The sequence below is a fragment of the Vulpes lagopus genome, chromosome 2 (assembly GCF_018345385.1).
Source record: "Vulpes lagopus strain Blue_001 chromosome 2, ASM1834538v1, whole genome shotgun sequence".
In the NCBI taxonomy this organism is placed as follows: domain Eukaryota; kingdom Metazoa; phylum Chordata; class Mammalia; order Carnivora; family Canidae; genus Vulpes; species Vulpes lagopus.
This window is the reverse complement of record NC_054825.1, coordinates 103,885,957-103,910,340: the sequence shown is the minus strand read 5'-3', so window position 1 is coordinate 103,910,340 and position 24,384 is coordinate 103,885,957. Positions and strand designations below refer to the sequence as shown.

General features: G+C 41.7%; 1 protein-coding gene across 2 annotated transcripts in view; it reads right to left on the bottom strand.

Moving 5' to 3' along the window:
• The window catches only part of ARID1B (AT-rich interaction domain 1B), a 438,423-nt gene that overhangs the window by 25,373 nt on the left and 388,666 nt on the right, over positions 1 to 24,384 (bottom strand). The window contains exons 10-13 of one of the 2 annotated variants that reach the window (XM_041745687.1): positions 16,691 to 16,836; positions 9,386 to 9,495; positions 8,500 to 8,658; positions 2,384 to 2,593 (exon numbers count right to left, since the gene is read on the bottom strand). In XM_041745687.1, the coding sequence (XP_041601621.1) occupies positions 2,384 to 2,593; positions 8,500 to 8,658; positions 9,386 to 9,495; positions 16,691 to 16,836 (625 nt within the window). The remainder of the gene's footprint in view (positions 1 to 2,383; positions 2,594 to 8,499; positions 8,659 to 9,385; positions 9,496 to 16,690; positions 16,837 to 24,384) is intronic. The other variant, XM_041745688.1, reaches the window with a different exon arrangement.

The window sequence follows — 24,384 nt, the reverse complement described above, 5'->3', positions numbered from 1 at the left end:
CCACCAGCCGGCCGATGTGGCAGGTCCCTGTGAGCCAGGGGAAGGGGCAGGGCACAGGTGACTACAGTGCTCCCACTTAACACTCCGACTGAAGAGAACACAGCCGCAAAGTGAGGAGAAAAAAAGGAGAGAAATCCTGAAATGCTGCAAAAGGATTCTGGGCATTAACTTTTGATCCCCACTTGGGCCAGTGTTATCCAAGGTTGAACGCCTTAAGGAAACACACAGACCTGCAAATACTTGGGGAATAATCTGCTTTAGATATGCTTTCTGCTAAGTAGCATGGTAAGAGTTAAGGGGACAGTGTTTTTTTTTTTTTAAGATTTTATTTATTTATTCATGATAGACAAAGAAAGAGAGAGAGAGAGAGAGACAGAGAGAGACACAGGCAGAGGGAGAAGCAGGCTTCATGCAGGAGCCTGACGCGGGACTCGATCCCGGAACTCTAGGATCACGCCCTGGGCCAAAGGCAGGCGCTAAACCGCTGAGCCACCCAGGGATCCCCAGGACAGTGGTTTTTTAATGAAATGTTCAATTTTTGGATTCAAACTTTCCCACAAAGCTCTTTATGTCCATTTACTTAGTACTAAATGGTGCACGATAAACAAATCTCAGAATGCTCAAGAAATGCTTAATTCCACTTTTGGCACTTCATGCCAGGCTGCAACAAGCAGGCCTGAAAATTGCTTCAGAAGGGATATGCAGAGTATTGCCTAGGACACCCTGAAAAGCAAGGCACTGATCTCTATGTGGCTGCAAGTACCTGCCCTGACAGTACCTGCATCTGAGGGCACTGGGTAGAAACCAAGACTGGGTATGAGTGACGATGTGGCCAAGTGGCTCACTGCTGTGCATCCCAGCTACACTCACACTGCCCTGATTAGCTGGGTGAGCAAACAGCCTTACTTGCAGACCCAACATGGTAACCCACACTGCTGACACTCCAAGTAAGGTGTCCAGACCTCTATACTTCTGTGAGGGTGAAACCCGAGTGTATAGTATCCAGAGGATTCTAAAAAATCTTGGCCAGAGAGCTAGGTATGGAGTGGGAGAGGTCAGGGGGGCCTAGGTGCAGGGGAGAGGTGTGCATCCTGAGCTCTCCCTCCATGGACCAGCTCTCCCTCCATGGACCAACTCTCCCTCACTTCATCTGCACTGAGGACTTACCAGATGTTTCCGCAAAGCCCTGAATCAAACTCTGCTTGTTCAGTTGTACATTGCAGGTCTCTGGTGGGATAAGGCACTTCAGGGAGGGCTGAGAGCAAAGGCCTCTCCTGCATCCCCCAGAGCCACATGGCACTGAAACCAGGGTGGGCCCTCAGTGATACTTATGGATGAGGTGACTCACTCTTGGATAGTTGGCGACCTGTGGTACCTGGGTGGAGTGCGGGGTGCCACACTATGTAGTAGACCACTAGGGCCCAGAGCAGCTCCTTTCATCGATCTGGGTGGAAGCCTGGTTACTGACAGGTTTTTAAAGCTCCCCAAGTAATTCTAATGAAGAAGTAGCCTCAGAGCTAGTGGTAGATGGGCAGAGCACCCGTCTTAGAACTCGCAGGCTTGGCCCACACCTAGCCTGAGTGCCCCTGGGCCACATGACCCTACCTCATTTTGTTACAGCTTCCTTCTCTCTGTGGGGCTGATGTCCCTTGCATTTTATGGGTATTCAGAAAGACAAAGCCAGAACAAATTTAAAGCACAGGGCCCCACACACAGTGAGCACTTATCTAGGGATCCTCTTTTTGCCTTTTTGCCGTTCCTCTGGCAGGACATGTCCTCGGAACTAGACTTTGGGCTAAAAGCAGAGCCATGACCAGGGTGAGGAAAGCATGGCCCCCAGGGCATAAAAATTAAGGGAGCACTGGCTTTAAGAATCAGGCAAGTGCAGGGTAGGTGCCGCACAACCCTGAAGCTGAATGTCCTCTGGTGGACAGGTATCTTGGACTTGCTTATTAGATATACAGGACTTAGTTTTCTTAATAAAGTACTCTGGCTAGAAGGAAAAAGTGAACTGGATTTATAACTGATCCAGACAATTTGGTCACTTGCAAAACATTTCTGGGGTATTTACTATGGAATCTTGGCAAAGCCCACAGAACTCCAGAGCTATCAGGGAACCTAAACAAAAATCTAGCCCAACTGTCTCACTTTACAGATGGGAATGGAGGTCCATACGATGACCTGCTGAGGTCACATGGCGAGCTGTCGGCAGGGCCAGCGTCCCGAGCCCCAGTGCTCCCCCTGTAGCACTTAGACTGGATCCCATAGGCTTAGCTTTCTCTTTATTGGGGGAAAAAAAACATTTGAGTCTGCACATTCAAAGAAACCTGCAGAGAGAGCTTATGCAGAGTGTCTCCTCCTTGACTCATTCACATGCCCTCACCTGTGCCAAACCTCCAATCTCTTTGACGCAGACATAGAGCCGGAACAGGTCCAAGGGCTTCTTGCCCACTGCAGGCAGACTTGAGACAGGGGAGCCTCGCTCTTCCATGAAGGTAAGGTATCTGTCGACCCATAGCTTCCGCTCTGGCTCATTCCCCAACTCATACACCTTTGTGATCTTTTCCCCAGTAGTGGTGGATGAGCTGGACTTCTAGTGCCCATAGGAGCATTTGGAGGTGGGGTATGGGTGGGCACAGGGTAAAGGGAAGAAGGTGAGAAGAAAGTAATGAGCTACCAAATACAGGAAGAGAACAAATTTAAAAACTACTGCTATCACACAACAATTAGGAATGAAGGCTACTAGTTCAGGCACAAACTATACATTTTCTTAATTAAGACTTTACTTTGACTTTAAAGAAAGGGCCCAAACTCCCCCTTTTATATACTTCAAGAACAAAAACAAAAAAAACAAAAACCTTTTTTACTTGATTGATTATAAGCGTTGAATCCCAGAAGGCATGATTCCAATAACACTGCACGTCATTTTTAAAAATAAAAGGGTGTTAGCTCATAGAAGAATCACAGTGAATTTAAAATTTTACATGTATGTAATATTATAGAGCTCTCAAAACTATATGGATCCTTACTTGTTGTCAAAATAAGAATGGCCAATGTGGGTCTTTGTTAAAATGTTAAATCATACAGAGGAAAGCAGATAACGGGACTTGCTGAAAAACATAAGGTAGGTCACAAATGCCAGGAACCAGTGGTGCGGGCTCTTTGCTCATTTGCAAGCTTTATAGACTAGTGGCCAGCTATGGTTTTGGTATTTACTCATGATGACTAGCTCTCCCTACTTAAGATTTCTTGAACTTCTCTGCCAAGGCAAGGGGCTATTAGAGAGTTATTTTAAAAGATTTCTTAGGCAACCATGCTTTAATCACAAACACATGTGCTATTGCATATTCTCTGAACATCTACGGATAAAAATATACATTTACTTTTACACACAGAGGTTTATGGGCTCATGTGGTTTATACTAATGCTCTAATTCTTGTCTTTTTCTAATTATCTTTGACCCTATAATGTCAAAAGTTGCTGTTTCTGCATAACTGAAGCCCACCTTCTGGATGGATTATGTGATCTGGGAAGGTAACACTTCTAATCCTACACAGCCCAAATGTGTCTTTTTCCTTATGTCTCTGTATTTGTAACAATAATTTGGGTACTTGTAATATTTACAACTCCAGGGTTATTGTGAAAAATCACTTCTAGATTCTCAATAAAGATTTCCTTGGAACAAGAACTGACTTCATTTCCTTATATGTATTTATCAGTTATCATTTCGAATGGATACCCGTTATTTTAGATGGAGTTTTCCTTAACTCTTTTTCTATTATATTTAGCTTAACAATTTTAAACGCATAGCTGAAGTTTGGGAGGTTAAATAACATGACTGCACTGAAGTTTGAGGTTACCTTATTTGGCAAATGATCCCCAATAAAAGCAGGACCTCAGAAAGGATGCCTGAGAAGGAAACTAACAAAGTAGGTGAGTGGCAGCTTCTCCCCTAATTAACATGTTCTTCTCCCGAGCTATTGCTGCTGGAGTTTTATGACTCAGACTTAGAATTATCGAGGCATAAAATCTTTACATCAAATACAAAAAAAAATGAGTGATACAAGTTGATGTAAATAAAAAATTTAGGGTGGCAAGATTTTTAAAAAAGTGTGATCTTTTAGAATTTACACTGATGCCAAGGCTAAACAGTAAGTCATTTAAAAATGACTTTAGATTAGAGTTTAAAAATATATATACATATTCATACACATAACGATATATCCATTTATATTCTCAGAGTATGGAACATACTATATATTCAAATGTAGGTTTTTAAATTTTCTTTTCCATATTCTTATACCCAAGGAATATTCTACTAGGAAAAGAAACCGCATTTTATACCACATTCCAGAAGCTTTGTCATCACTAATGGGGTAGTTATTATGAAGAGGTTTCTAAATTCTAGTTCAAATTTTTTTTTTCCTTTTGGGGAATAATAGAAAAATGGGTCCAATGTTTTTTTAAAAAATGAAAATTTAAAATAAGAACAGGAAAAAAAAAGCATTATCACCTAAAATCAATAATAATAATAATAAAACCCCACCAACCTCTCCCTTGCATTTTATTTCTGAAAAATTGAGAGGTGAAAGTTTGACATTCAATTCAGGGTAAGAGAAATAAAAGCATTCATTTCAATTTAAAATTACTTTGAGTAACTCCACCAACATTCTGAATGTAAAATCCACCTGCCATTTCTGGCCTGGTCCTCTCCAAAGCTGGGGAAGGCTTCTGAAAGGACAGTTAGTCAGGACCTGAGCAGTGAGGCCATGCAGATGCCTGTTCCCGTTTATGAAATGAATGCATCCCAGAGCCTGAGATAGGCCTAAAATAACAATATGCCTGGTTTGGCTATGCATATTTCTACTTTTCTTTCTTTTCTTCGTTAAACAAACTTGAGTTTAATTTCTGCATATCTCAATGTGTTCTCGTAAAGTTAGAAAAACTTAATGAAGTGGATGGTTTTTAATCGAATCCTCTTGTTTTTCATAGCATAGTTATCAGATCTTCAGAAAAGACTTAAGGATTTTTATGGCACCATAATGTAGGAAAATGCATCTGTATGAAGAGACAGTGGTCAGGCCTCAGGTGGTGTGTTAGGTCCCAGAAGAGGCTTCCCAGGCACCGAGGCCCCTTCATCGAAATCATTGTCACCCACTTTGTTGGTCCTTGGTGGCTCTTAGTTGCATAGCTTATGAAAAGTGTATGTTTTGCATGGAATTACCTGTCTGCCCCTCGTCTTCCTGACTACGCTCCGAGTTCCACAAAGCAGAGGGTGTGCAGATTTTGAATTGCCAACAGTGACTGCACACCGGAGGTAGTTGGTATATAATCTGTTCTGTGAACGAGCACTCAAAGGGTCAGAAAGGGTTTGAGAAGTCTGGCACCCTCCAAGTAAGAATTAAGAGCAGAATCAAATATTTCTGTAAACAGGATTCCGGTGATCAAGGTGCTAAGTGAACATGGACACAGGCTGGACATTGAGAAAGGATAATGGAGCCTAGGACTGACTGGTGTTTTCTACCTCCACTCTCAGCCTCCAGGTCTGTTTACTAGCCAATCACCAAATATTGAGAGAAACAAAAGCGTAAGATATTGATTGGACTACTTTTTTTGGTTCATAGACACTGGCTTTCACGTAGCCTTTGGACAGGAGTCATTATATGTTCTACCCACTGATATGGGGCAAGTCAACTAGCTCTGTGGGAAGATGGGATGACTCTTCCAGGTCCTGGGGCTACCTTGTAACTGTAAAAACCATATCCTAGTGTCAGAAACCATCATGGGCCTGAGGAAAGGGAAGGGAGATTGCTCAAAGACTGTAGCAGGACATGCTGGCGTCACAAATGTTTCCCTTGCGTACAGTTTAATGAAGTCTATAAGTACAGTTTTCCTCAAATCTTTCAGGCACATTTACATTTCAGCAGTCTTTACCATATGCCTGGTAATATGCGTATGTGCAAGTGTTTATTTTTTATTTTAGACTGTTCCGTAACAAAACAACGTTGGTCCACAGCGCACTGTCAAAGCATAGAACATCTTTATTGTGGGGTCCATTTCAAGCTCACTATTAGATGGGTTTCATAAGACATGCTGGTAAGAGCAATGTGAAGTAGAAATTGAGGTTGTGTCTCAGAAGGAACAGTTAAATATTCCTAAATTGTGTATGTCAGCAGTGATCTGACAGCAGAGATGCTCTCAGGTCCTTCCTTCCAATCGCTTTTGGTTCCCTTCCTAAATTAGTATCTCATTCAAGACAGGGGCCATTTTCTGAATACAGAGCTGCCAACTTTCTTCCCTTCCCTCCAACCACAGCTCCTCTTGTCCTTCTCTGCCACTGGAGCCAGAGGTCTGCTTGTAAATTTTTTTTAAGATTTTATTTTTTTATTTTAGAGAAAGAGTGTGCAAGCATGAGTGTGGGGAGATAGTAAAAGGGGGAAGAGAGAAGGGCAAGTGGACTTGAGCTGAACATGAAGCCCAGACACGGGGCTGGAGCCTAAGACCCTGAGCCGAAACCAAGAGTTGGACGCTCAACCAACTGAGCTTAAATTCTTAAGCATAAGATGGTTATGGTACGGGAAGAGATAATGTATATGGAAATATTCAGAAAAAAGGGAAAAGGAGTATGCAGTTTTAAGCATAATTGTTTTAAAATAAGCAAAGGAATTCCACAATTCATTTTACTTTTTTCTTATACTTAAGTGGAAAGTGGGATTTTTATAAAAGTTTCTTCCCTATGGGACTCGTTGTACACAGATAACTTGACTAGTAAGTTATAAGATCATAAATATCTCAATCTTTATAAATCCAGAGATGGCAAAGTAGAATTTTTATTTTTTAGTTAATTTATTATTTTTTGTAACATGGAGTTTTTAAATACAGAGATCATCTATTAGTCGTCTTTGTTTTTCATAAATTATTATTAATTATTACCTTAAGGTATTAAAGATTATTATTTGCAATCTCTGAAATTCTTCCCTCTGAGCCAACATACCAATGTTTTTGAAAAGTTCTAATTTGAGTTCCACCTGTTAACTTGAGAGTATTCCGATTCAAAAATGCTTTTCTTATGATTAAGACAAAACACAACACAACAGCAGGGTAGATTACGGGGGAAAACCCCTGTAATGTTGGCTGCCTTCTGAGACTCAAAGCCAGTAACACAAAGACATCAAAATGCAGGCGTTGCATTCCCCCTTCCTGTTAGTTCTGCTTAGCCCGCCCTAGAGCATTTTTCATTTCATCTTGGTTGTTGCAAAAGCGAAACATGTCTACAGAGAAGGTAACAGTGAATATTGCCCTTTCTTCCTCTGAAAAGGAAAATGCTGGTTATACTAGAGCTCCACATGAATTTTACAAACATTTACTGGAACCACCAACCCTTCAAACCTTCAGCTCTATCTGTTTAAAGCAGTGAATGGATAATTAATAGCAGCCTCCTTTTGGGGTTTTGACTAGATTGCCAGATTCTGCACATAGAGTCTTCTTCCCTCAAACCTGCTTTTCCTGAACTGTACTCTTCAATACGTCGTCTTACAAAAATTAGCGTGTTAATTAAACCTTCTTGGCAAGTAATTGCATGTTAAGGTTTTTTTTTTTTTAAACAGATCTTTTGATTCCCTATATGAATGTAAAATAAAGGTTACTACAGCACCATTCTTATTCTTTTTTTTTTTTTTTAATGGCACAGAATTAATCTCTTCAGTAGGAAAATAAAGACCACGCTCTATGGACAGAACACTGAGGCTAAAAAAAAGTTCCCTCATAGGTACACTACCATTTTTTGTTTTTTAACATATCATATGGAAATCAACACTTAATTTCAAGATGATCAGCAATCTTGTGCAGGATGTAATTTTTCTATCTCAACTGATTCTAATGTAGGTACATATTATTAATCCCAAAGTAGCATTCCAAATATTCACATGCAGTAACATTTCTACAACTTTTCTGTTAATTTCTGACAGGTGGATTGAAACAAAGCAGGGCTGGTATTATGTTAACCTGTGCCCAGAGTGCAATATCTCTATTTTCAGGTAGGCAGTTTTAAAATAAGATGTTTCAGATACAACAGCCCATGAAAGATTCAGGCCAAAAGCCAAATTGGTCATTTATTCCATGGCTGCTATTAGTTCCCATGTAAATGGAGAAGTAACTCGTTTTAAAGATCTTCTGTAAGTGCACAATGGATCAGACATTTGAACAAAGTCACTGCGTGAAGGAATTTGGACCCAGTGACATAACCACATGCTTCAGATAGAGCTGCTGCTTTATACTAGCAGTTTCATTACCAGAAATTAACTTCTATGATTTACACAAACTTTACTCATTTCGTTACTAATATAATTATCAAGAAAACCCTTTCATGGATAAATTATGAAGAAAAAGTCTTATAAAACAAATAAATAAGCAAGCATTCAAGTAGAATTAATTAATTATTAAAAAACCCCAAAAAAAACAAAAACAAAAAAAAAAACACAAAAAACCAGAGCCACTTACAGGGCTTGATGGAGTCTTTGGCCAGCCTGGGCTGCTAATGCTATCACTTTCATCTCCATGAAATGAGGAGATGCTAGCAGAGCTGGGGGACATTGGGGAAGGGACTGGCAGGTTGCCGGGGGTTGGGGGCTGAGAAATACCCTGAGAGCTGTAGCTATCCTGTGGTAGAGGAATAAAAAAAAAAAAATGACAAAGGTAGGGCAAACTTTATTTAAATTAACAAAAAGCACATCCAGTTTAACAGACTAATTTTTATATATAATGGATATATATAAAGACATGTACAAACACACACACAGAAACACACACATAGAAAGGTATTAAAACAACATTCTTAATTAGTATAACTTGGTAAGTTTGCCGGATGCTGGATAAGGCCACTAAGCCACCATGCTTACTTCAAGCTTACATGGAATGCTAAGCATGGGTTACCCCGTATGAAAGAAAGAAAGGAAAAAAAAAGCTGTTCACCTTATTTATCAAATAAGGCAGGAAAGCAAAATATTAAGTATGTTGTTGTTGCTGAGGCGGCCAAAACAGGAAGCTATAAACTGAAGGCAGAGAAAATGGCTGCAAGGATCAAAACCAGGCAAGACCCCCTACTTCTCCCCACCCCCAGAGCAACTCTCTATGGTGGGGCTCGTCCCTCCACCCCTCTCCCACGACCAGGAGTTAAATGCCGTAAGAACTAGTAACTTTCAGATCCACACCATGGAGGGGTGGGGAAAGAGGGGAGAGCTACAAACTCGGCGGACGAGATGGAGGCATGCAGAGGAGAAGAAACCAAGTGGAAACAAAAGTGGAGGCCGACACCAGTGACTACAGAACACCATGGCAGCTTCAGCGAGGCAGACCCCACACCACGTGCAGAGGAGAAAGGAAGTACCTTCGACTTGCTCTCAGGCTGTGGAGCGCCTTCTTCTTTACCGTCGGCTTTGAGAGGCATGGGCAATTTGGATTCCCCGGGAGACATCATATCTGCAAGACCCATAGATGCTAATCGAAAACAGGAGAAAGAGTTTAGGATTATACATGTGATGCATCGGGCTGTGCTCCTGCTAACACAAGTTACTAAGTGGTGCATGGGACACTTGCATTTCCCTTGAAGGAAGAGAAGAAAAAAGAAGAGAGTTGTAACTCCGAGCACGCAGTCTTCTGAGATCTACACAGCACGTCATTCCGCCAGTCCTTGTGTAACTTCAAACCAAACCAAAACCAAACCTAAAAACAAATACCACCCCCCCATCATTTACTCAACACTGGGGCCACTGAAAGTCAACTCTTATCAATATTGTGTTTTTCAAGATCACTACAGCTTAAGTAGAGTAGGTGACTAGTAGGAATCAGTCCAGCATTTAAAAGGTTCCTCAGGTGTGAAAGGAAATACTGGGTGTGTGTTTGTACTACCTGGTGTCTGGTGGATTTCGTGCTTTCCTAATTTCCTAAATTTTCAGGATCTACTGTTTGCAAAACCATGTGACATTTTATATTGTTTTCACTTGAAAGTCTTATCTATGGCTTGTGGCCTAGTCTGCAACAATGGAAAACAGTCGGAACCAATGACTTCCAAAACAATCCTCAAAAGTCACTGTTGAAGGAAAGGACTTCTAATTATTTTGCACTGTGGCTGGTTTCCTTTCAGGGTAGTGCTGGGTGTACATCTATCAATCCTCAGCAGCTCCAATGTCCAGGTCGGACACCCACACCAGCTCCAGAGTCAACGCTCCAATTCCTGGCAAAACTCATTTTCCATCTCAAGGCTCAGAAACTCAGTCAAGCTCATCTAGGATTTAGAATGCAAGGTTCAGAAAACGATTGATTTATACGCGTTATTTACGAGTATGGATGGACATTTTTGAGTTAAAAATAAGGGTTTGGATTTCTCTTTAAAGAACAAGGCTACAGTAGGGAATCAGCGTAGACATCCAGGGAATAGCAGCTGAATGTCTACAGAACCCCACTGTGAAAACCATCTGCGCAGCACTGGGCTGGGAGCGCGACACCAAACAGATGTGTGAGGAGAGATGGAAGCAGACAAGGGAGAGCAGAGAGAATTAAGAGCCTTGTAAATGAGTGAAAGCCAGAAAACATTCCTATTTCAAAATAAAATAAACCTGAGGTTTTATGAACAGGATCCATTCTACATTCTGCAAACAAAAGTGCTGGCTGAACCGAGACGGTGCACATGTTGCATAATGTGCCAAAAAGAAAAAAAAAGGCAGCTTTAAAAAAGGCTCCACAGATTGCCCACTACAAAATGATTATTGCACATATTCATGTATTACTATGTTTTAGAAAATAATTAGTTTTAATTACAGCAGTGAGAGAGTGAGCAGGGCTCTGGCGAATTAGCTGGCAAGCTTTGTGGTGCTAATTTGCTAATATCGCTAGCATCACTGCAGGTTGAGACCAGAGGTCCTGCCAAAAAAGCCGACCCTGCCACGTGCCCAGGAGTCCGGCAGCGTGCTCACTGATGCCCTGGGAAGCGCCCGGCTCTTCCGCAGGCACACTGGCATGGGTTTCAGAGCCCATTTGCAGCCAGTCAGCCCTTGAAGTCATCACCACGCACACAAATCATAATTGGGATGTTTTTCTTTCCTTTTTTTTTTTTTTTTCCAAATTACTTTCAATACTTAGACTTTAAGAACTGGAACAAAAAGCTTTTTCAAGTGATGCAGCTGCAGAGAAAAATCTATTGGGATCAGCTAAAAATGCTGTTATTTTTGTGAATGTGTGAAACCTCAGAAAAGCAGCTGAGAGAGATTGCACCAGGACCGCCCCGCTCAGAGCAGTGGGTCGCTTTCGTGCAGTCTTCTCTCTGGAGTCTAGCGCTGTAGGAATTAGTAAATCCATGCATTAAGAAACACCCTTTTTAGAAGAACAGAAGGAAAAAAGAGCGGGACGAGTATGGAAAGAGGAGCTACTTTATCAAAGTCCACATGTCCTTGCTGGTTATTCACAGAGTTGGTTCAAAGGAATGACAGCCACACAAACCGAGGAAGTGGCAAAGTCACGGACTCACGGCTTCTGGGAAAGCCTGCTTCTTCAAAGGTTACAATGAATAGTTCTCTCAGTATTTGTGATAAGTCATGTCTAAATATTACTGTTGAAAGATAGAAAATAGTAACATTTGTTGTTTGTGCATTAAATGTGTTAACATACACAAAAAAACAATTTTTAAGCATAAATAAGTAGGCCAAGATGTATTATTCTAATTAAGGACAATTAATTTATACCGATTTAAAAATCATACTCAGATGAATGTAAGCATATATGTTGGTTTTGAAATTCCCCAAACTTTTTCATTCTCTATTATATATTTTTAAATGGGCACTTAGGGTCTGTAAATATAAAAACTGTCAAAAGTAGCACTGCTTTATTATTTTGAGAGATAAATCAGGATAGGATTGAGAGTAACAGTTTTATTTAGTCCTCCTGCCTTACACTGCAAATTTTATTTTACTAAATGGATCATAAGGTCTTTCCTTACTGTGGCTTTTGCTGGTCCTTTTGTTGAAATGCTTATTTTTGACTTCTTACCAGAATTCTCAATGAATCACCGCAAAGAGCTATATGCCTCCCAGGGCCAATGACACTCCAGGGGCACTATTTTTTTTCTCCTTTCCCAGAAGAGAAAGACCACCACTATTGTAAGGATGTGTTAAATCAAGGCCCTGTTCTTTCTCCTATTGACATCAGTAATCCAGTATGTAAAGTTCAGACATAAAAAGGGGCAGTAAAGAACCCGTGCCTGCAGAAAGTGCTGTGTGAGTACTGTGAATACATTTCAAGCGCTAGCCTCTGGCTTTGCAACTGAAATTTAAGAGCTGGAATGATTTCCTAAAGTAAGTGTGGGTCAAGGTCCTAAGGCAGCTATTCCACCCTGGATTTAATATATTCAAAAGGAACATAAAGAACATATGGTGTGAGTAAAACTGAACTCAAACATTCACTCTTACTCACTCAGCTTTCTTTACTTAGTCTCCCTTACAAGGCGACAAAATCATTCCCAGAAGATGGAGAAATGGGACCAGAAACACACACTCGGTTTGTTCTTTTCATGGTAAACAATACAGCATACTCCACAAAATCTTTTATACCTTGTTTCTGAAAACACAGAAGGGCCTATCTATGTGTATACATCTGTAGATATTCATGATCGTTTTAATACATGCAAATATATAAAGAGTACCGTTAACACATTCAAAGGGTACGAGGGAAGCTCTGGACAAACACTTCTCTGGGCTGGACCAGCCAGGCCCTGAAAGCATCCTCTGACACTTCTGTGTGCCGACACACCTCCACAAGGGCACTGCAAGTGAGATGCACCACACTGTAATTTCCATCTGTGCCCTCTCTCTTTGTTACAGCATCCCAAGGAAACATGCAACCTGAACAAAACCAGTACTCTTGCTATGCATTGCTGCTTTGAGGAAACCAGCTCCCGTCTCCAGCCAGCTAGACTGATGCTCTCAAGAAAACCCCAGCTCCAGACGAAGCCCAGAGCTACCAATATACTTGGCATAGTCCCAGCATCCATTTTTCCCACTTGAAGAGATACGGTTTTCATAATTTATTGCACCTTCTCTATCTTTGGGGATGGGGAGGACAGCAGTTCACCTCAAATCATGAACTTCAAGCAAGCAAGCAAACAGAAAGCCCAAAAATCTTTATAAACTACTTAGACAACCAGCCACCAGCAATGGTGCTAAAGATCTAAAACTTCCTTAGTGAAAGGTCCTGAAGTCTCAAGAAAGCATCTATCCACTTGGAGGATTTATATTCTAGGCATAGTTTTGTAAATCTTTTTAAAATTTTTATTTTTTTAAAGATTTTATTTATTTATTCATGAGAGACACAGAGAGAGAGAAGAGGCAGAGACATAGGCAGAGAGAGAAACAGGCTCCATGCAGGGAGCCTGATGTGGGACTTGATCCTGGGACTCCAGGATCACGCCCTGGGCCAAAGGCAGATGCTCAACCACTGAGCCACCTAGGCATCCCTTTTATTTTTATTTTTTGTAAATTTTGTTTTAATTTTGAAACAGCAAATGCCGTATAAAGCTGGCAGCACTTCTGCCAGGAAATACCTCTAAGTGGGAGGTTCTTTTCGCATAGACACATATGAAACCTATCTGAGGAACCTGTGAGGAACAGAGATTCCTGGACTCCTCAGAAATTCTGACTGGGCCCCAGAGATCTGTAGTTTTAACAAGCATTCCAGGTGACACAAGTTTCTCGATTTTTGAAAACATTGAAAGAAACTGTTGATAGTGTGGAAGTGAGCTCGCTTTTTTTCTCTGTTAAGGGCTAATGGAGCTAGTCTGCCTCATACTGGTAGGACATCCATAGGATGATGCTTTTGGGATGGGGCAGGGCTAGGTTGGCAGAAAGATCTGGAATCTGACCAGGCTCTTGTAGAAGAGGAAGGCCTGACTACATGGCTGCTCATTTACTATCTGCAGATTATACTGATGGAACCGCACTGCATTTTGCAGAGTGCCTTCCAGTGAGGCGAACTTAGAACCACAGATGGTAGATATGCTTTCCGGAATTTAGAGGTCTTCCTTAAGGTGGTGGTTTATACAAAGACAAGTACATGACTAATGAATATTATGAAAGGAAACACGAAGTATAAAGTAACTAATAACACAAGTATTATAAAAGGGTCTATTTGACAAGGCTATATGTGATATAATTTTGCCCATAGCATTACATAATTCTAATCTTTTAATGCAAATAATTTTTTTTAAAGAAAGCTCCTTTAGAGGGGAAAAAATCCCCCCACTGCTTAGCACCCCACTTCCCCTGCATCTTAAAATGAAGAAATAGTTGTCACATTCATACTCACACTGACTCCATTTGAATAATTACTTGCTCACTGAAGCCTGTAACCATTTGTCACTACACAGGAAGACGTTTTTTGGCCCTGGTACCCTGTCTACAGCACAACTGTCTGAACTCCACAAGGAGGATGCTGGAATGCCAGTTGCATAAGCTGCTAACTGAGGTTCAGCAAATCCCACTGCCAGCCCCGGACATCATGGGTGTTATCTTCCCTTTCTCCAAAAATGTCCTTTGACAGAGAAAATGCTTGGCTGTTATCACTCGTAATTGATCTCCATATGCTCAAACCACTAGACTTAAGTGATGATGATCAAAGCCATTTCTGGCTCAAACTCTAGAAAAAGTCAAGAGGACATCCTCAGACCAAAATCATGAGGAGCCACTCAGTAACATTCCGAGTTCCTTTGTTATTCCTGTTTCCCCCAGAGACTGTGAGAGTGATAGCAGATTGGCGTGTGCCTATCAATAGATACACAATATACGCCAAATCATCAATATTCTTTGGATGTGCTAGCTAGATGACTACTTTCTACCAGGTAGCATTTGACTTACAGAGTTGCAATAAAATCACATAAATGTGTAGAAAAAATTTGATAAATGTCTAAATTAACTCAATATGTGTCTAAATAAGTAGGTCTAAAAATTCAATATTTCAAAATATACTATGCAATAAAAGAATAATACTAGCCCATACAAAGACTGTGATGATAACCAGCTTTTCAACGAACAGATTTCCTCTGTATGAAATAACGAAAAGCTGAATTATCTGAATAATAATAATAATAATAATAATAATAATAATAATAATAAAAAGAAACCCTCTCTGTGAATCTCCATTAAATTGGCTATTCCTTGGGAACACAAATCTTCTTAGGCAGGGCACAGTGCCACCTATTCGTGGTTGGTTATTTTTGTGGTTCTGGGGTCCAAAGGAAAAATGGAAAAATGAGTATTGCTAATAGTAGGTGAAAATTTATTGTGTAGTTTCAATGCTCTGAAGTAATTTTATTTCAGCAAGCCAGACAAAACACATAATGTCATAACCCAAATACACTACTACCTGGGACAGTGCTGAGAAGGGAAGGGGAAGCTTCTGGCAAATAGACTGTTTAAGAGCATTCCTCTTTCATCTCAAATGTAAAAACACCCACCTCGCTGGGATGAACTACCAGGATCAAGAAGAGCTATTCTATTTATTTAAAAACCTTCAATTTTGTCAATAGCTCCTCTTTCTTCCTCTTCCAGATACTTTTAAAGAGACGTCATCAAGGAATGGCACTATTAAATTAGACCCTGGAAACCAACAACTCAGAAGCTCAGATAGGATGCAAGCCCAGCCTCTGGCTGCCTGTTCGGCTGGACAAAGAAACAACAGCTCCTGGGGTGGCCTTTCAAAGACAGGTCAGAGAGGTGGCGAAAGGCAGAGGAAATGAAAAAAAAGTAGTAAGAGAAAGCCAAGCCTCTAGCTCCATGGTGTTTTCCTCACACATCATAAAACATTGCAGGACACACACAACTGGTTTCACAAAGCTCTGCATTAACCAAAGGAGAGCATCCTCCTGAAATTGTGCTTACGACTCGAATAGGTGCTACAAAGTAACAGGTCAACTGTGATTCCCCAACTTTATCTCAGCTGAAAGAGTAGCACCGCTCACGGCTGGTGGTTCAGGCTCGAAGGAAGCTGAGAACACAGGCCATTTGCACAGGTTTGGGCATTTTTGGTATTACCACAAATTGACAGGCCACTCTTACTGCATGGATTGGATGGGATTTGGTAAGAATGTAGTTGGGGACTTCACAGAGTGGGTTTAAAAAATTAAGACATAATGGAAAATTTAAAACAGTTTGCTAAAGAAAACTGTAAAGAGTTTTTCAATGGAGACAAACTGGTAAATAGCACTTACGAACAACTATTTCCAGGTATAAATGTAGAAGTGAGAAAATACTTCCACCCCTCCCTCAATCACTTCCCCTGAAATATGAACTTGAAGTGTCCGTCTCCACCACGATGGAATGGAGTAGCAATCTTGTCATGAGATCTTCCAATACTTCGAACGATGTCCAAACAGAAAAAGAACTTAGTGAATACATCTAGCAAGCAATCCCCAGAGTCACTTGGAATATGTCCACACATTACAAAAACAGAGTGTATAAAAATAATTTACACAGAACTCAATGTGATCCTTATGTCTAGAAATATAGTTACATGATTGAACAAGTTTCCAGGACTTTTCCCCCTTTTCACCCAATGATCCCATTGCTTGGGGGTTGTTCACTGGTACAGGCCTAAGAGCAGAAGAGGGGAAGGGAGGGCAGCCTTCAGAGCACAGAGCTGCCACGGTTACCTGCTGAGCTGTTCACCATATTGGGCGTCATGCTGTAGGGGGGTGCCTGGGTATTCATCAGCCCAGAGCTGTTGTTCACAGGCTGGCTGTAGGGAGAGCTGGAAGCCATAAGTCCACTCTGATTCATGCCAGGAAAACTGCCTTGCCTGTAGGAAAAGAAAGCACATACGTATATATACTGACCATGCACAATGGGAGCACTTTACCCTGGTAGCCATTTCTCATAATCCACTTATGCAAGGGGCAGGCCTGCTATTTTTCATGTTCGTTTAAAATAACTTATTTCCCAGAGAGGCTGAATATTGCTAAGTAATTATTTAATACACTGTGTAAAAATTCCAAATAATATAAATTTCACAAGTTATACATTTTGAATCATGTCGAATGGTCTAGGTTATGATTTATATAGGGAATATAAGCCAGAAAGGGGGAACTTGAAATAAAAACAGGAATTACAAAAGCAAGCAAAATTAATTTCTAATGCTTAAAAGATCTCCTTATAGCATTACTTAAATGTCCTCGTATCAAAAAACCAGAAGTTAAGGAATGAAAATCAAATTGGCTGTGTGGGAATGTTATTTAAAATTTTTTTCTTTGACTTAAATTTTTCTGATATAATGAATATGGGAGAAAGCATTTCTAAAACCCTTCAATCCTGTTATTTAACATTCTGAAATTAGGTACTATTAAAAACACACCAATTTTCCCATATTAACATGACACAGTAAATACCACACTTTCACTTCTTTTTGTAGGCTTTCCTGTGACAGGATGGAAAGGAACCTAGATTGGCTGACAGCGTGCCTAAAAGGCTCCGGGGTCACCCCTTCCCGACTGCGACGCAGCCTCATGAACTTAAATTTTTGGTGACTTAGTTTTGCTAGTTTTGTGTGCATGCTCTGTTAAAGACAAACTTCTCACTCCTGCAAGGGGGAAAATTTCTTAATCTAAAGGGGACAACTGTGGCACCAAGGTGTTTCTCTAACCACTGGAGATGAGAGGGAGGAGGTTTAAAGGGGAGTTTTAAACTGCGCTTTAAAACTTGAGAGAGAATTACAAGGTCAAGAGAAAAATGATGGCAACGTGCCAAAATCTGGGAAAGTCTCCAGTTCCTACTCAAGCATCTCTTATGTAAATAGTATACTTTGAGAAAACTTTTCAGACTTTTGGCTACGAGTGTTTCCTCTTAGAAGTAAAACTACTAGGATGGGTAGAAATCCACACTGGCTTATCTGTTCCAAATGAATTATGATTACAAATCCCCCCACCTCCATTAAGCTGTCATTTGATGACTTTTTATGCATTACAGTAAAATATTTTTAAAGCGACTCTTTAAAAGATTAACATAAGTCATTTTAAGAAAAACCCAATATACTATTCTTTTTGTGTAGCAATTTTCAATGGATTCAACTTCCTGGCTGGTAGAAAAAGTTCAAACATAGTCCCACTTGAAGATTCAAAGTATCAAAGGTTTGAGTGGGTTTTTTTCTTTCTTTTAAATATTACATCAACCATTTGGGGGAAATTCTGTCCAAGCGAACACTCGATGATGGCTTGGAAAGAACATTCCAGCAGGCTGAGGGACTATTGGTGTGAGCATGGCTCTGGAAGAAAGGAATGTTACTTCAGCCTTGAATTCTGAGCTCAATGGTGCCACTTCAAGTGACTACAGACTGCTGAATCAGGATTACAATTCCCAGTGCAGTTCATTAAGAATGTATCTGAGATCATCTGATGGCTTGATTAACCTCTAGGGCATCAAATACTTCTAAACCCATTGCCCGGCTGCTAGACACCTACTCCTTTATGGTTAGGGTCTTAGCATCAGCAGGCAGGCAGCTGGCATTGACTCAAGTATCTGAGGTCCTTCCTGACGTGTTCTCATTCAAACAAAAGACAATTTCACATTCATGTACCTGTTTCAAAAGAGAACAAATGGCACCTGTTGGGGCTGCTCTCTCAAGTTCTTAGAGGATAAATCATCTGAAGGGCATCCTTAGCTCATCAACAGGTTGGGTTTTCTGAAGACAGCTTTCAAGTCTCAACCGGCAGGGACCCATCCTTCAAGATCCAGATTCAAGGCCCAACCTGTCTGGGAAGGCCATTCTCACCCCCTGCCTGGAAGCTTGCCTGCCCTGGACTCTGCCTATCACAGCCTTCTGCACTTTCATTTGTGTATTGTAACCATTTATGTGCGCATCTTAGCTCTTGTAGGTTTGGATGTCTCCCGAAGAGGAGCAACTATGGAGTGCAGTCAGCTACTAAAGGAATACTCGTTAAATGAACTGATAGAGAACATTTTACCATTGTAAACAGGCCTCCAGAAAGACGGCCATCTCTTTAAGCTTCCACCAGATTCAATTTCACATGTGGTGTGACTATTGTGCACATGAAACAAATGGTTCCTTGAGCATACTTGCTTAGAACACAGGTGGAAAAGAGAAATCGGATAAAACCCACCAGGCAGGCTCTCTGGAACCCTAATTCATGATTTCTCCCCCAGGCTGCACTGTCATCTACAATCACCATAAGGGGATGAAGGTACGCATTGGAGGTTAAAAAAAATACCCTTAAAATAATAGAAAAATTAAAGATATAGAGGTGTGTGTGTGGGGGGTGCGTGGGGGGGGGGGCATGTCAGTTGCTGGCTATAATGGTCTTCAATGAAACCATGCCTAGAGTTTTACAAGTCTGGTCTTGATTCTGTCACTAGTCACACTTTCCACTGTCTGGGATCCGGGAGCAAATCTCTTTGGGGCTCTGGGTCTGGTTTTGCACGTAACCATGGAGGGTCTGATAACAAGAGCAACTGTCCTAATTTACGAGGTCCTTATAAATGCTCCCAGCACCATTTCTAGGCATTTTACTCATTTAATTTTTTAAATTCCTGGAGGAAAGTAGGTGGAATTATGCTCACATACAGAGAAAGAAAATAAGAATCAGAGAGACTAAGTTGCTTGAAGACACATAGCTAATGAATGCCACAGGCCTGCTTTTAGTCCAGTGTCCTCTATTTCTTTCTCCACAGGCCCTCTACTACTGCTAGCACCTGACAAGACAAGGTTTAATGGCACGCAGAGCCCACTGTATACCTTCCTACCTGTCTATTCACCTGTAGTTGTAGAAAGCTGAGAAATAAAAATGGTGCTTCTCTCTGGGCTTCCTGAATACCTGCTTCCAGGAAGGAGTTTATCCAGGGTGCTTGCTGCGGGCCTCTCAGGTATCCAAGTAGGGAAGTAGCCAAGGAAGACGGGAGTCTTCCCAGGAATGCAGGGCATGTGTGGCCATGAGCACAGCACTTGGCCATCTGTCCAAATAGGGGAGAGAGCCAGCCTTCCATCATTGTAGGAGAAACCACATTCATTATTGCTTTGGAAACTACTGTCAGGACTGTTGGTAATTTGGAACAAGCAAGATGGGCTTAATACTGAAAAAGAGAGCTTTCAACACACTCTGTTGAATTCTGGAAATGGAGACAATTTTGTTGGTGGAAGGAAATCTAACATGGCCTCCCATCTAAGCCGCGCACTCCAACTTGCACACTCCAACTTACCACTGTGTGGCTAATAGGAGAGAAACGGTTTCTGGGGCCAACAGAAAGCTTCTTTGGTCGGGCTCACTACTGTTACTCGGACCACAGAAACCTCAAACGAAGCTGGGCCCTTTCCGGAGGCAGCACTCACTGACTGCTAGGTCCCTTTCTGACCACAGCAACATTGGGAATGCTCCACATGGAATGAGGGGAGCAAAGACGTAAATGACACAAGACATTCTCTTTTTCAAAGAGAAACAAGATCAACAAAACAAAAAGAGATAGAAGTACAAACTGAAATGAGGGAAACATTTTCTACATAAAAACCCTAAGATGGGATCCCTGGGTGGCGCAGCAGTTTGGCACCTGCCTTTGGCCCAGGGCGCGATCCTGGAGACCCGGGATCGAATCCCACGTCAGGCTCCCGGTGCATGGAGCCTGCTTCTCCCTCTGCCTGTATCTCTGCCTCTCTCTCTCTCTCTCTGTGACTATCATAAATAAAAAAAACAAAACAAAACAAAAAAAACAACCCTAAGATGTAAGTTACCTGGAAGAGTGAAGTGCCCTTCCTTGACCTCTGGCTGTGGGAATTCCTGGGCTATCAATTATGGGCTCAGTTTTTTTTTTTTTTTTCAGATAGTTTTTGTTACAAATTACTGCTGTCCTAATGCCACACATTCCTGACCTGCCATGGTTGTGGCAATAAATGCCCACTAATGTCTCAGGGGGGAACTGATGAACATTGAAAAGTAACATTTTGTTGGTGTTGGGCTGCTAACATAGCTACTGGGCTGCACTCTTAGGGAGGTGGTGCACATATCACAGCAGGTGCACCACATGGACTCTGTGTTCACCTGGGTCTGGTCTTCTGCAGCATAGCGCTCGTCCCTTTATCTTTTCAAAATCAAAGTATGGTGTGTGTGTGTGTGTGTGTGTGTGTGAGAGAGAGAGAGAGAGAGAGAGTAAGGCGGGGGGGGTGTTTATCTGAACACATGGGCCCACAAAACTAGAGGAACTTTACTTAAATCGGTCTTTGGTTGGGACTAGATAGAAGTGTTTGAGATCTGTCACTCAATGACAAAAGCCAGGTTAGTATAATGGGAATAATTCAAAAGTGGAGCCTGTAGATGTGTTTCCCTAAAGCACTCCTCATTCCTGCTTCTCAGTCTACACACATGCACAAGTAATTTTTTAAATAGATTTTCCTTTTATTCACTTTGGAGATTTCTCAAACATTACACATTCATCTGCCAACAAAGAGCTGGCTTTGGGGAAAAAAAAACCCAGCAGCAAAAACCAGTTTTAAAGTGACCGTTTCCAATGGCTCACCATGAAAGACAGAAAGGGGAATACAGCTTCCAACTACAGCTTGAACTTAGCGGTTAAACACACCAGTATGAAATGCTATAAAGAGTAACCACACATTTCTAAATACCTTGTTTTAAAGTCAACTACAATAAAATTTAAAATAAGAGCTATATATGATTTTGGTGCTTTAAACGAATATTTAGGCCATATTGTTTTAGCAATCACCACTATTTTTTCTCAACAGTGACAGACGGGGAAGTGTGAAATGTGTAACTTGGAAATGAGTGGATTTCTGATGCTGCTCTTTAGAGAAGGGTAGGGACAGACAGAAGAAGTGCTTTGGAAACAGACGCCACATGAGTAGAACCATGTCATAGAAAGTCCCAGGGGCAAGCCACGTGGAGAGACACTGCACACAAGAGTTCTAGCAGAGCCACTGAAAATATCATTCTTGAGTTATGTTCACTGTGAAGATAAAGCAAGGCGTGCTTCATCAGAAAACTGTTATGACTGCCAAATATACACATCCTTCTCTATATGGACTGCCACTAGAGATGGAGTTTGGGTTATAAAGCCAGAAAATACTGCTTACTGACAAAAATAATTAGGCTAACACTGAAATTTGGGGCATTTTTTCACTTAAACTCAACAGTTGTCAGAATCAGGAACTTGAATCTTTGAACAGCCCAATTCCAGCAGAATGTATTTTTGGAGAGCTCCAACTGTATGCATAAGGTCACACAGGATGCTCTATTTTAAATGTTTTAGGAACATAAACCATTTTCACATACACGTCCGGCACCACTAGTGGAACACCTTCCAACCTGAGTCGCACACCATCTCTCCCTGAGCAGTACCAAGGACAAATTGAGTCATGATTACTTTAAATCTAATATCTAAAGGGGGAAAAAAACTACCTATATCCCCAAAACAACACAACCCAAAAAGAAGAGAAAACTGAACCCCAGCCCATTTTTTGGTGTGGCTGATCCATCAGCACACCTGTAACAACACGCACATTAGTGATTCTGGCGGCAAAATAATGTTATAGTTTCAACAAGCCAGTTGCACTGGTGAGGAATCAACCCTGTGAATGTAAAGTGGCATTTTTATTTTTAAACCAAAGGTAACAGATAGAAGTGCCAATTATTTAAAAACAGTAGATTCCTGTAAAAACACACAGCCACACGTTATTTTTTATAGAAAGAACTGTACTGCTTTCACTCAGGTGGACATGCTACAAGTGACTCAAGTTAATCAGAAACGTCTTCTCTTTTTGATGGTTCTTATCATTTGTTCAAGAGGAGTGTTTTAGGATAGGTGTGGGAGGGGAAGGAGCCCGAACAGTAGGCCCAAACCGGAAAACAAACACAATCACGGGAGCTGAGTGTCCACCTGCAATCACACTCTGTGGGTGACGCGGAGGTGCGTCTGCTAGAAGGCTGGAACAAGGGAGGTCACAGAATGTTCCAGGAGAAAGGGATGCCAGCCCCTCCTCCTCTGCCCTCAGATCTCGTCTCAGGTCAGATCAGTGGGATTCAATCAAGTGAGGAGGGGAGAAGAGGGCCTTTGGGTGTCTGGGAGCAGGGGCAGCTGGCGGACTAGTAGGGAACCAGGGCAGAGACGGAGGGAAGGGCCAAGTCACCCAAGGCCTGTGGTCCTAGAGGGCTCTGTGTCCGTATGCTGGGAGAAACAGAGAGCTCAGGGGTTGTGAAGCAGGAGCAATGGCATAAAAAGATGGGTTTCAAGGGCATCTTCCTCTGCCTGTGGATGAGAAGACACACGGGAGGCGGGAAGGATGTATGTGGGGCTGGCAGGTGTGTAGCTACTACAGCAGACCAGGGAAGAGAGGACAATGCCTTAGAGCCGAGTGGGCAGTGACACAGAAATGGACCATATCTCGGAGGCAATCCTGATGGGACTTGGTGATGAATTAGATACTAGGGAATTAGGGAATAGGGGAATTAGGGAATTAGATATTAGGGAAAGGACAGGACCACCAAGGTGTCTCGTAGGTGTCTGAATTGCATAAGAGGATGGCTAAAGAGGCAGGCACCAAGAGGTCAGGAGGAGTCTGGCTTTAGACAGGCTGCATCTGCCACACCCCCGAGCTCCCAAGAAGCAATGTCACATGGGCAGCGGGGAGCTCAAGTCTGGGAAGCAGAGGGAGAGTCCTGGAACTCATCTTTGCTTCCTGTGCTCTTATAATCCTTCTTGAGTCTTGGTTAAGATCTTCCCTCATTGTGAACATGATCTCTTTTGGGACAACCTGTTCCCTTAAAGAAGGCTGAGATGTGTGTAAACCCAGCCACAAAGCTAGAGTAATACATAATCATTTTCCAGCTATAAGTTAATAACTCCACAAACCCTTTGGTAATTGATACATTTAAGTTTTATTTTCTCCTTTGAGGATGGGCAAAAAGGAAGGTTATTTTTTCAAGAGATCTATGAAAAGGACTCTTTCAATAGAGGGGCAGTGGTAACTTTGTTTGCTGGTCTTGAGAATGGTCTTTTTAGTGGATATAGAATTAGCAGATAACTGCAGAGAAGTTCTCCCTGGCAAGTCTCTGCCGTGGCCCTTATCACATGGGCTGTCCACGGGACCCCTCTGCCTCTAAAGCATTTCTCCTGGTCGTCTTCACCTTTCTTCAAAGAGCTGTGTTCTCACCTCTGCATCTCGGGAAAGCAGTTTCTACCACACACCAAGGAATACTGCATGTTCCATCTTGATTTCCTAAAAGGCTCTAACACCTGAAATATTTTTTCCCTTTTTTTGTTAACTACTTCATGCAGACTTCTCATAGGATTCCAACCTGTTATCAGTTCTGCTCTGGCGTCACCGTTAAAATGCACC